General features: G+C 44.0%; 1 protein-coding gene across 1 annotated transcript in view; it reads left to right on the forward strand.

The window, feature by feature from the left end:
- Positions 1-4,517: 4,517 nt before the first annotated feature.
- PATL2 (PAT1 homolog 2) overlaps positions 4,518-14,182 on the forward strand; it is a 32,673-nt gene continuing 23,008 nt past the window's right edge. Inside the window, exons 1-3 of the mRNA XM_075854566.1 lie at positions 4,518-4,591; positions 6,666-6,768; positions 13,228-13,514. Of these exons, the coding sequence (XP_075710681.1) occupies positions 4,568-4,591; positions 6,666-6,768; positions 13,228-13,514 (414 nt within the window). The 5' untranslated portion in view covers positions 4,518-4,567. The remainder of the gene's footprint in view (positions 4,592-6,665; positions 6,769-13,227; positions 13,515-14,182) is intronic.

Here is a 14,182-nt window from a genome sequence, read left to right on the forward strand (position 1 = left end):
CAAACACAAGCGTATTTCACGTCCGTGTTACGAGCGTTAAAACAACGGACGTCACACGGACCTATGGAAATCAATGGGGCCCTTTAGACATTGTGTTTTTCACGCAGCGTGTGTCCGCTACGTGAAACTCACTGCATGTCCTATTCTTGTGCGTTTTTTGCGCATCACGCACCCATTGAAGTCAATGGGTGCGTGAAAATCACGGACAGGACATGGACGTCATCCGTGTGCTGTCCGTGATTCATGCAACAATTGCTAAAGAAATGAGAAAAATAAAAACACCTTCAGTTTTTTTTGCGGACATAAAAAACACGACATACGGATGACATACGCACGTAAAAAATGCAGACGCGCACCGTACACGGATGACACACGGAACTGCAACGCGCGCAAAACGTTGCATTTTTTACGTGCGTAAAACGGACACGCTCGTGCGAATAAGGCCTAGTACAGTACGAGCAAAGTAAATGAGATTTCAAGTAATCTCATCTAAACGTGCAGAATTTTTATGCATGTAAATTGACCTGCGGTGCGGATTTTAAAATCCGCCGCATGTAATTTTATCTTAGGTTTCCGCCGTCAAATTGTATCTGACTAGTTTATTTAAAAAAACGCAACAAAAGGTTCAACAAAATGTAAAAACCGCACCTAAAAACACATAAAAAAGCGGTATTAGGCCAGAGTCACACGAACGTTGTATATGTCCGTGTGCGGTCACTGAAAACAACGGACAGAACACGGACCTATGCAACTCAACGGGGCTATTCAGACATGCGTTATTTTTCATGCAGCGTGTTTCCGTTGCGTGAAACTCACTGCATGACTTTTTCTGGTCCCTTTTCGCGGATCACGTATCCATTGAAGTCAATCCGTGTGCTGTCCGTGATTCACGCACCAGTTGCTAAAGAAATCTAGAAAATAAAAATATATAAATAAAAAAACGTGCATCAAAAACTGATGGCACACGAAACTGTAACGCAGGAAAATTGCAGATGCAATCTAGCCTTAGCTGCCTTATATGCGGAATAACCTGCGTTTACGATGCAGATTTTCTGCACCAAATTACACTTCGCCTGCATATAGCCTTAGGCCTTGTTCACACAATGCAGATTTTGTAAAACCAGGAACGGAACCTAAACAGAAGACATATCTATATAAAGGAAGGCCATAAAGTGTCTCCTCTCCTGAATCCAATTCACACATGGCAGATTTGTTGCAGAAATTCCTGCGACTGTCCCATTCATCTGAATAGAGCTTGCAGAAATCCATGCACCTGCTGCAGAAACATCCACATTCTGACGTATGGAACAGATTTTCAGTCGCAGAAACTTCTGCAACAACTCTGCCGCGTGCGCATACACCCCGATTGTGTACTTCATATCCCTGTTATTTTATTGAAATACAAGAAATCCATACAGTACCGGCTATCTCTGTATACCCTCTAGGTAGATGTGTATTGCTTGAATGAATGTCTACATTAGTCAGCTGGCCCTTTAAGAGTGCTTTATAAATGGCCTGATGATAGTGAGACACAGCTGACACCCTTTGAGGGCGATATTTAGTGAATGGGTGTGTTTGTGGAGGGTGAGCTGATTTATCTGGGGATAGTCTGGAGCGGTAGGTGAAAGAGAGTCTCTTATTGTATCTTTGTAGTTGGTCACGACTCATGATGAAAATAACACTGTGTGACTAACGGTTATGACACGCTGAATGTGTGATATATATATATATATATATATATGTGTGTGTGTGGTGCTAAAAGCCTGTGCTCATGTATGACTTTATGATGTGGTGGTCACGTTTTCTGTTTTTTATAGGTCTATAACATTACTGAGAAACCGTAATACGGCATATAATTGCGCACGCGCTTGGTACGCTTCATGGCATATTCCGGCGTCATGCATGGAGTCTGTACGTCCGAAGACGCAGTCACTGTGGGTCCGTATTCTGGTCCTGTGGGCGCTCTGTTTGCCTTTTGTACGGCATCGTATTCCATCTTAGAAGCGTTGATTCCGTAATGCAGCGTGTGATTGACCGTGACGTGATTTTGGTTTTCCTCCATATGAAATTAGATGTGTTTTTTTTTGTTTTTTTTTCGTGTGGCCAGTTTCCATTTTCTAGGTCTATAATGTGCATGAGCCCTTATGCTGCCTCATGGTTGTCTTACACACACGCTGGTGTTTTGCGGCCAAATAATGCGCAAGCAGGTCCATTGTAAGTTATTAAGCCCTGTCTTGGTGTAAGGCCTCATGCACGTTTCCGTTGGCCATCGTACAACCGTTAATGACGGATCTGTGAAACACGGACCACACGCTGATGGCTTCCGTGTGACGTTTGTTTCACGGACCAAATCCATGAAAAGGACGAGACTGTTCCATCAAAAACTGACCTGTCCTATTTTTGATGGAACGGCCACACGGTTCCGTTAAAGCAACAAAAGTCTGCATGACCCCATTGAAATGAATGTGTCCGGGTGCTATCCGTAAAAAAAAACTGATCGCTCCCTGAAGACGTGAACTGAAGTGGGCACGAGGCCTAACTTTTATAAACCGTATAAAAATGACGCATCGCGTTCATAAATGTGGTGAATCTTTTATTTCTTATTATTCATTTCTGGTTCCGCCAGTTCTCCGATGCTTTTGGGCGCATATAAAATGCACGTGAGGAGTGGTGTAACACATCAAAAAATGCTTGCGTTTTTACACAATCGGGCACCTTTTTCAGATGCGGTGTGTGAAAATACCTTAAAGGTACTGCCTTGGTATGCAATTGGGCGCATATAAAATAATCGCAACCAATCACAGAGCAGCTTTTAAGGTATTTTCACACACCGCATCTGAAAAATGCGCCGGATTGTATAAAAAAAAAAAAGAAAGTGTATGCGTGTGTAATTCTGCCTGCTCGAATCTCGAATATGGCCGGTCTAGAAAAAGTTCTATTGTGTGGCCACTGGGTGGTGGCATTTTGTAGCTTTGGTATTTAAAAAGATATCCACTTTTAGGCTGGGTTCACATGTCGCTGATGACGCTGTTTTGTTTTTTTTTCACCTCGCCAAAACTGCAGCATTTTGTCAGTTGCAGCAAAAAAAAAAAAAAAAAAAAAAAAAAGCATTTTGATGGCGACGTGTGAATCCGGCCTTAACCTTGAGTCTAAAGTCGATATGTTAATGCTGCTCTGAGGACAGGTGGTGCACGTTGATGTACGTGTATGTAGCTTGCCTTGAATGTGAATGCTGCGGTGTAAACACAGCAGTATTCTCCGTTGCACTTTCCAATGGCTGTTCTCTAGAATTAACCCCCTCCCCATAAAATGATTGACTATGTAGGGCAGCGATCTACTGCGATCGCACAATCATGGTCTGTCGTTTAGCAGTTGACTCAAGGGCTTAGGGGGTTGGTCTAGACGATAACTTTTGCTTGTGTTAAAATCCATTAGTGTCGCGACCATAATGTTTCCATGTGAGATACTAATCCGCAGGCCGTCCGTGCGACTGTTTGGAACGGTTTACTACAGTCAGACTTTTTGCTATATGGTATAATTCAGCAATACTTAAAAATCTCTGGGGGGAATTTATCACTTGCCTTGCGCGGTTTTTGTTTGTTTTTGGTGTACTTTTCACCTATATTTTCTGACTATACTGCCTTATTTAAGAAACTTGTGCCAGTTTCTGCTGCATTTGTGCAATGCTAAACGAGTTTGTGTTTTTTTTTAAAAATTCTAATCTCCCCTCTTCGGCTGTGCCGTGTACATCTGACCATGTCGAGCTCCAAGCCGCACCCTGCTACTTATGAGGTTCCAGGGACTGTACTTTAGGAGGGGGGCGGGGGACTCACAGCTCAGGTTTGTCGACTCTGTACTTAAACTTTCGTACAACTTTTGGCATGTCAGAAGTTTTGATCGGTGGGGGTCTGGGTTTGGAGACCCCCGATCGCAAAAACGAAAGGGCTGAGCGCTGTCTGCCACTTCATTTTAATTATCTGTGGGGGGGGGGGGTGTCTCCGCACCTGGACCCCCACACCTGGACCCCCACTGAACAAAACTTCTGACATGCCTAAAGTTGTATGACCGTTTAGGTACACTTATCTACAATCAGCCAAGGAGGCTGCTGTTTAAAAGTCTTCTGTGCTCTTCGTCATCCGTCATTCTGCGCTGTTCTAGGAGTCCGCCTGGTATTAAAGTATCAAGCGTGTGAAATGGGACAAACCGACGTATTGAATTGCCCGACATTAAAATTAAATTAAAATGAGTCAAACATGTGGCCATTTGATAAGTTTGAGGCAAAAGAAAACTGGCGTAGAAAATTCCTGTTAATTTCCCTCCGGATTGTGTCTGATTAGAATTGTGGTGTCCAATTCCGTATGGATGGCCTACATAGTGTGTGTGTGTGTGTGTGTATATATATATTATAATTTTGGTTTATACCATACCTGGGTCAATAAAATCGTTAATGTCCACAGACGTAGCTTGTTCATACAGCGTTCGCACTATTTTATCCTGCTTCTGTTTTTATCCCCACAGGTTATTACTCCCTTAAACTCTTCACGTTGCTCTCGGAGACTTGTTGACCATGAATCTCAACTCTGAACAGCTTGTAAGTGGTTATTGACTCAAACTATTGGGGTGAGGTTGGTTGAATATTTACGCTAAAAATTTAGGCTCCATGCACATGATGGGTATTACATGCGGCAAATCAGCTGCGTAATACAGTACCAGCATAGCCAATGAGATTCCAGGAAATCTCATGTACACGCTGTGGTATTTTTCGGGATGGAAATTGACCTGCGGTGCATATTTTAAAATCCGCAGCATGTCAATTTATGTTGAGTTTCCACTTTGTGAATTGTATCTGCCTAGTGCGGAGGAAAATCGCACCAAAACCCGAAGCATGAAAAGCGCATCAAAACGTGAAAACCGCACTGAAAAATGCATGATTAGGTGTGGTTTTTACCCACTAGTTTCCGGTGTATTGTTTCGGTGTGTATTGTGCGTGTAGCCTTAAAGGGATTGTCCAGCTTGTAATAAATAAAGTAAGATTTCTAGAAAGACACGGTCAAAAAAATACTAGAAAAAAACCCATACGAATGTATTTTGAGGTACTGGTTTGCATCATTTCCTAAAAACCTGTATACACACGGCAACTGTTTGTCACAATTCAGTCATAATAAAAAGGATTTTTATATGATTAATAATAACATATGGCCGCCTATATATTAGGTTATGGTCTATAGGTAGACCTTAAAGCGAGGACCAGTAGATCGTAGGGCCTCATAGCAACAGCCATATTATGAGCTACGTGTCCAGCTACGAAATTGCCATCGGATTCTTTTGGGGCAGTCCTGCCCTAACTTGATGGGATCAGATTGAAATGTTCAAGTGAAGTATATGGCGCCTAAACTTATTCAGATGGTCATATTATGGCTAAGGGTATGTTCACACATACAATAAAAAAAACGGCTGAAAATGACAAAGCTGTTTTCAAGGGAAAACGGCCTCTGATTTTCAGAAGTTTTTTTGTAGCTGAAAATTTTTTGAGGCGTGTCTTGGAGCTGTTTTTCCATTGAGACAATGAATAAGGGTATGTGCACACACACTAATTACGTCCGTAATTGACGGACGTATTTCGGCCGCAAGTACCGGACCGAACACAGTGCAGGGAGCCGGGCTCCTAGCATCATAGTTATGTACGATGCTAGGAGTCCCTGCCTCTCCATGGAACTACTGTCCCGTACTGAAAACATGATTACAGTACGGGACAGTTGTCCTGCAGAGAGGCAGGGACTCCTAGCGTCGTACATAACTATGATGCTAGGAGCCCGGCTCCCTGCACTGTGTTCGGTCCGGGACTTGCGGCCGAAATACGTCCGTCAATTACGGACGTAATTAGTGTGTGTGCACATACCCTTAGGCCTCATGCACACGACCGTGTTTTTGCGTCCGCAATTCCCCCGCAAATCCACGGGAGAATTGCGGACCCATTCATTTCTATGGGCCCATACAGACTATCCGTGTTTTCACGGGTCTCCGCATGTCCGCACATCCGTGCCGCAGAAACTCGGGACATGTCTTATTACGGGCCGCAAATTCGATGCGGACATGCCAATATAAGTCAATGGGCCCGTGGAAATTGCGGATACACCTCCGTATGTCATCCGCAGTTTGCGGATTTGCGGAAGTGTTGCTAGGCGACGAGCGGGAATGAGTTCTGTCGTCCTGTTTTACCTAGGCTTTTTTTTTTTTCATCCGCATTTTGCGGATTACATACGGATGAACTGCGGATGACATTTCACGGAACACGGTCCTGGAATTTGCGGACCAGAAAAACACTACGGTCGTGTGCATGAGGCCTTACTGCTCCAAAAAACAGCACACGTGACATGCTCCTTCTTTTCATGACTTTTAAAACCGTGGTGTAAAAATATGCCCCGTCTGAACTAAACGCAGTTTTTCCCATTGAATTCAATGGGCAGATGCTTCGAGGTGTTTATGCCCCGAAATACGGCAGAAAACTCTGCGTGTGAACCTAACACTGACTGGTTTGTGTTCAATATGCCTGTCCCCATTGGTAACTGGATTATTGGCCGATCATGCAAAAGTTTTTGACCTATTTTGGAATTTTTTACATTGGCCAGGGTGACCTAAAATGTCCAAATTTCTTTTCTTTATAGCTGCCAGAGGATTTTTATCTGGCCGAAGAAGGTTCCTTGCTTGAAGAAATGGCTGAAGAGGATGAAGATATCGATATGTACAACGAGGTCACTTTTGGATTAGGTAGGACTTGAATCCGCATTATTGGTTTTACAGGATATGTTGGTGGTTATAGCTTCAATATCATTCCAGTCCAGAACTTTTTTTATTTGATGGCATCTTCTATATTTGCATTATAAAATCGCAATATCACAATCTTCCCTTTTTTTTTTTTTTCCACTGTATGTGGTACACAGCTGGTAACGGGGCAGGAGCATGAGGTAAATTTCAATAGGCTTACATCTGGGGATCACAAATTTTGAACCAAAACTAAGCAGTTGATCACTTTGGCCAGATAATACCCTGGTTGTTGAGTGGCTGGGCCACCAGACTTGTTGGTCACGTTAGAAATGCAATCGTTTAACCCCTTTACGACGGATGGATATATCCGTCCTATGCAGGTGCTATTAACTGCATAAGGACTGATATATTAGTCCTCTGATTGCACGGTTACTGCCACTGTACCCACGCTGGCAGCGGCAGGAGCACGGCTGTTATATACAACCAGGCTCCTACCCGAACTGCTTGAATCGAAGAGCTCTCCGATTCCAGCAGTTTAACCAATTAGTTGTCGCTCTCAATAGTGACAGCGGTATCTAATGTGTTTGACAGATGGAAGGAGCTCCTTCTGTCACCCCATTGGTGCCCCCGCAAAGAAATCGCTAGGCGCCATTGAGTTTCCATGGCAGCCAGGGGCCTAACGAAGGCCCCCAGGTCTGACTTTGGGAACTGTATTAGGCCATGCCAGAGACGTGGCCTAATATATTGTCTGTCAGTTTGAGGCCTTATTCAGACGAACGGGAAATACGTCGCACGTCGCACGGACCTATATTAGTCTATGGGGCCGTGCAGACATGTGCGTGATTTTTACTCAGCGTGAGTCCGCTGAAAAAAGTCACGACATGTCCGTTCTTTGACCGTTTTTCGCGTATCACACACCCATTGAAGTCAATGGGTGCGTTAAAACCACGTATGTCACACGGAAGCACTTCTGTGCGAACAGCGTGATTCGTGCAACAGCTGTCAGAAGGATGAATGGAAACAAAAGCACCACGTGCTTTTCTGTTTACAAACATCCAAACGGAGTGTCATAATGATGGCGGCTGCGCGAAAAGCACGCAGCCGCGCATCATATGCTGATGCCCCACGGAGCTGTTAAGTGCCTTTTGCGCAGGCAAAATGCCACGTTTTTGCGTGCGCAAAAATGCCACGCTCGTGTGAATCCAGCCTTACACTGACAGACAATAATGCTTTGGTATACTAAGTATACCAAAGCATTATATCTGCGGTCAAAAGATCGCAGTGAAGTCCCTTAGTGGGACGAAAAGAAAGTTAAATAGTTAAATCAAGTTTAAAAAAGAAAACAAAAACAATTATAGTAAAAATGAAACCACTTTTTCCCAAAGTGGTTTTATTTAGTAATTGTCAAAACAAATAACACAGCAGTATATGATATTGCCACAATCGTAACGGCTTCAACAATGAAATCATTTTTATTTAAACCACCGGGTGACGGCGTCCAAAAAAAACGGCAAAATTCACTTTTGTTTCTCCCATTTCCCCCATAGAAAAGAAAATGAAAGTTAATTAAGGATGCTCTGTCACCACATTATACGTGGCCTATATTGTACATAATGTGATCGGCGCTGTAATGTAGATCACAGTGGTTTTTATTTAGAAAAACGATAATTTTTGACTGAGTTATGACCTATTTTAGCTTTATGTTAATAAGTTTCTCAATGGACAACTGGGCGTGTTTTACTGTATAACCAAGTGGGCGTTGTGGAGAGAAGTGTATGACGCTGACCAATCAGTGACCAATCAGCGTCATACACTTCTCTCCACAACACCCACTTGGTTATATAGTAACACACGCCCAGTTGTTCATTGAGAAACTCATTAGCATAAAGCTAAAATTATCGTTTTTCTAAATAAAAAAACACTGATCTACATTACAGCGCCGATCACATTATGTACAATATAGGCCACGTATAATGTGGTGACAGAGCCTCTAAGTACCATGTACCCCAAAATAGTACTAATGAAAACTACACCTTGCCCCGCAAAAATCAAGCTCACATACGGTCACATCGACTGAAAAATAAAAAAAGTTACGGCTCTTGGCATGCGGCAATGCAAAAACAAGTATTTAAAAAATAAAATAAAAAAAAAGTGGTGTTCATTGTGAAAAAGTAGGAAAACATATAAAACCTTTACATGTTTGGTATCATTGTAATCGTGCCGACACATAGAATAAAGACCACATGTTATTTACGCTGCATAGGAAACGGCGTAAATTTATAACCTGAAAATGCTTATTTTCTGTGTTCTGCTCAAATAAAGTAAATAAAAGTTAATCAATATATTGTATGCACCGAAAAATGGTTCAATTAAAAAATACAACTCGTCCCGCAAAAACACGCACTTATACGGCTATGTCGACTGAATAAAAAAAAAACGTTACAACTCTTGGAATGCGACCATGAAAAAACAAAAAAGCCCGGTCATTAGGGGGTTAAAGTGTAGCTAAGCGTTTGACAAACTTCTGATGTGTCATATTGACATGTCAGAAGTTTGTATTGGTGGGGGTCAGAGCGCTGAGACCCCCCACCAATCGCTAGAACGAAACAGCTGAAGCACTCGTGTGATCGTTCAGCCGCTTCGTGTCTGTTCGGCTTTTTCCGGAAATCAATGTATCGGTCTACGGGCTCAATAGAAAGTCTGAGCCTGTACTCCGATACTTCGGCTTTCTGTAAAAAACTGAACAAACGAAGAAGCTGAGCGCTCACACGAGTGCTTCAGCTGCATCATTTTAGCGATTTTGGTGGGGGTCTCAGTGCTCGGACACCCACCAATCCAAACTTCTGACATGTCACTATGACATGTCAGAAGTCTGTCAAACGTTTAGCTACACTTTAAAGGGGTTTTCCAGACAGTAAAAATTGCCTATCCTCGGGATAGGCCATCAATAGCTGAGGGGTCAGGTAGGGGCGTAACTAGGAAAGACTGGGCCCCATAGCAAACTCTTGACCAGGGTCCCCCTGGGTGCCACAAGCAGCCCTCCTTATAAATAGTGCCCCCTCTAGAATGTGCCATACAGCCCCCCTGTAGACAGTGCTATATAACCCCACCTATAGACGGTGGCACACCCAATTTGTAGATAGCGCCCCCACCTCCCCCTTGAAGATAGTGCCATAAAGCCCCCACTGTATATAGCGCTATACAGCTCCCACTGTATATAGTGCCACACAGCCTGCCTCCCTTGTATATAGTGCAGCACAGCCCCCCCTTAGTAGAAAGTGCCACACACAGACCCCTGTAGGTTGCGCCACACACAGCCCCCAGTAGATAGAGCCACAGCCCTCACCCTTGTAAATAGTGCCCCACAGCCCCCCCCCCCTTTGTGTACAAGGCCATGGCGCAACCGAGAAAGTTGTATCAGCCAGGGAGATGTCACTCAAACATAAAAAGGTGGGGTTTGGAGTCAGGACTGTCTCTTCAGCATAGCGGCACCGGCCCATGACCCTCTGAGTAATTAGCATATAGTGTGTGTCGTTTTAAAAGTGGATTTTAAGAATTTTGCTGCATCTGAAAAAAACATACAAGGGAATGTTTGGAAATATTGTCAGGTCATGTATTACCGCATGGTGGTGGTTCAAGGGGTTAAAATTACCTGACAGATTCCCATTAAATATACAATTGAGAATTGAGAACAATTCCATCTGCCCTGAAAATTTGTTATTATAAATATATCCTATATAACAGATCCAGAACCAAGATCTGACATATATACAGCACCAGAACCAAGCTCCGTACATAAATAGTGCTAGAACCAAGCTCTGACATATATACAGTACCACAACCAAGCTCAGTACATACAGTACCACAACCAAGCCCATACATATATACATCCCCAGAACCAACCTCTGTACATATATACAGCACCAGAACAAACTCATTACATATATACACAGCACCAAAACTAATCTCGTACATATATACAGCATCACAACCAAGATCAGTACATGTATACAGCACCAGAACAATACAGCTCCATTTATTGCCACCCCTGCCGTATAGGTTTGAACGGCGTAAAACTACAGCTCCCAGCATGGACCGAACAATGGTGAGGAGGCTGGGAGATGCTGTTTCACAAAAAAAATCAAATCCTAATCATACCACCCATCATCTCGCTGCAGATCACACACTGACTACAATACGGATTAGAGGCAGAATAAACCTTTACATTAAGTGACTCACCGGTGACGTCTCAGATTCTAGTTCTTCTCCCTGCTGTCCAGACCTCTATGATGGATTTCAACCGGCCATGACCCATTTCTGCAGTTTTCCACTCCGATGTCTTCAGCTTCTCACTTTTAAAACATTTCTGCACCTATAAACAAAGTTAAAATTCTCAACACCTCTTACACCTCTAGCTATAATAGCGCCATAGGCTGTGTCCCTGATTATAATAGTACACACACACACACACACACACACACACACCCCCTCTGTAGCTGGTGACCCCATAGCCACCGTGCTGCCCTACATATAGCTTCCCCTATAGGTAGTGCTCCACGTATAGCCCACCTCTGTAGACTGCCCTACATATAGCCACCCTGTTGCTAGTGCCTCACAGGTAACCCACCCCTGTATATAGTGTCCCACATATAGACCCCCCCCCTGTAACTAGTGCCCCCACTATAGATAATGACATTAACAGTTTTATGAGAAAAAAAACTAAACCTACTCACATAATCCCGTTTCTGGTGATGCCGATCTGCTCTCTTCTGAGCGGGTCTGCAGGAGTTGAACGAGCGTCGCCCAATGACTCTGATTGGCGGGGCAGAATTACTTGCCCCGTCAATCGGCGCCTTTCAAGCGTCATCGCGCCGCTAGCCAATCAGCGTCATTGTAAAGTGCTGAATGGTCTGACACAGAACATGCCCGGCTATTCAGCGCTAATGCATGTATTTGGCTGTCGCTAGCATCGGGGCCCCCTCTGGTGCTAGCGACGCCTACAGGCATCAGAGGGCATGTCGCCTGGGCCATACTTGTTGGAGGCTCGGCGGCGCGGGCCCCATAGTAACGGCGCTACCGCCATAATGGCTGCTAGTGGCGCCGCCACCGAGAATATGGGGGGGGCGAGTCGGCTGGCGGCACGGGCCCCCTCAAGCCCCGGGCCACGTAGCAGGCACGTCATTTCTTCTTGCTCTCTGTGAATCTCCGACACAGGTTTAGCTGCGATTCACAGGTATTGCAGCCTTTTCTTCCGTTCACTTTAATGGGAGAAAAGGCTGCAATACCTGTGGATCGAGGCTGGCGGGTTCTCGGCCCTCTTTCTCGTTTTTCTGGTTTCCCTTTTTATTCTTTCTTCGGTGCTCTTGACCACATAACTCTGTATTCCCCTATGAACTACCTGATTTGTATGTGACAGAGTCTTTGTATAGCAGGTCTAACGTGCCGATTCTTCTGATGTCGTCTAGTGTTTCAATCCAGTGAGCCACCTCTGTGTCCCACGCGGGTGCACCTTGGACGTGAGAAACTTCAGAGGTTGCCAACGCTCCTCTGAATGTAGCCTTAGGCTACATCTAGATGAGCATGTCCAATTTGCACGCGTAAAAATAGCAGTGCTTTTCCTACTCTTCATGTCCGTGTGCTTTGTGTGTGGCATGTGCTTTTCACGTTCGTGCAAGCACTACTTCTTTTTTTTTTTTTTAAATGTATTTCTCTGCTTTTTCTGATGTGTGAAACACGGACAGCATGCGGATTTCGTGTCCTGTCCGTGGTTTTCACACACCTATAGACTTCGATGGGCAACTAGGTGCACAAAGTCGTACCAATATAGGACATGCAGTGAGTTTCACGCAATGGACACTCGCTGTGTCAATACTCGCGCATGGCTGAATAGCCCTATTGAAATGAATGGGTCCGTGTGCTGTCAGTTATTTCAGCACACTGATGAGGAACACGCTCGTCTGAGCCCTTGGGGTCAGTTCACAGCAGATTTTTCAGGATGGGTCCTGCTGCAAAATTTGCCACGGAATTATTCCTCCTCCCATTGACTTCAATGAGAGGTTCAGGTGATATCCGCCCAAAGATCGAACAGGAAGCTTCCTTTTCCTGCTAGCTAAAAAAAAAAATCGGCTTGCAGGGAAAAAGACGCGTCTCACTCCCATTGAAATGAATGGGAGACAATTTCCCAATGGGTGCCGCCGTGTGAACAAGGCCTTATGCTGTTATCATTGTAAGTGCATTGCAGGCTTCCATTATGACCTGGTTACACTTTATTGTATCCAGGCAATTTTTGTTTTTGATCCCTGATAAACCCCTTTGACTTCCTTGGAAAATTTAAAAATGTTTCCTAAACAAGCTTAAAAAAAATGTCCTATGCACCGGCCACCAGACATTACTATATTCGCTAAGTTATCGTTGCAGTTTGTGTATTCAATCTTGGTGCAACCACCTTTTTAATCTTCATAGATCATGAATCCGAAGAGGAGACCCCTGAGGAAGAGACAATTGTGACGACATCTTTAGACCAGAAACCTAAGGTGATAAAACCTGAAGATTATGAAGCGTCGCAAAACCTGCCAGAGAAGGTATCTGGTCTAGATAACTCACAAGACGTGAGAGCTGTGGTGGACGCCATGAATGAAGTCTACCTGTCTATGGAGAGGGAGGCTCCTGCCGAAAGTTCAAGGCTTAATAATATGGAGTTTGGAGATCGAGCAGTGATGAAGGCTGTTCATAGGCAACCAACTTTGGAGGTAATATTTAAGGAAAGTGTAGTCAAACCTACTATAAATTGTCACTTTTAAGAAGCTTATTGAAGTAAAGAATGCAGTGTGGTCACGAGGCATACCGTGTTCAGTGGTTATCCAATTTCAGAATTTTTTTTTTGTATAATTAGAGTATCTGTCCCTAGTTTATTAATTCCCTATCTCCTAACCAATATAATAGGTGCTATGATGCTGATAACTACGTTGTAATGTTTTTTTTCAAAACTGTTTAGTTGCAAAGTTTGTTTTTCTAAATTTTCTAATTTGCCTACACTTGCCAAATGGGAGGTGACCCTTTCTTTTCACTCTGGGCGGTGTAATGTTTTCTGTATGACGCTGTCCAATCCGCATACAGCTTCTCCCCCTTCCAGCAACACAGCGTGATGCTTTAGTATACAGCTTCCATTCCCGACTGTTTTCAACTGGTGATACCTCCGGTTGTTTAATATGTCACCAGAACTGCTGTTCTAGGTGGTCCACAGCCGGAGATATGGCTGAAGTGATTCCCTCCCCCTCCCCCCAGCCTCAGTCTCTCACACTGTGTGAAGCCGCTTCATGCTGATTGGACAGAGGCTGTGAGGAGGCCCCACCTCAGGAGAATCTCTGCTTTTACCACCCACTTGTCTAGTATAGCCTCATTTACATATTTAGAAAAA

This window comes from Rhinoderma darwinii, chromosome 2 (genome assembly GCF_050947455.1).
Source record: "Rhinoderma darwinii isolate aRhiDar2 chromosome 2, aRhiDar2.hap1, whole genome shotgun sequence".
NCBI lineage: Eukaryota > Metazoa > Chordata > Amphibia > Anura > Rhinodermatidae > Rhinoderma > Rhinoderma darwinii.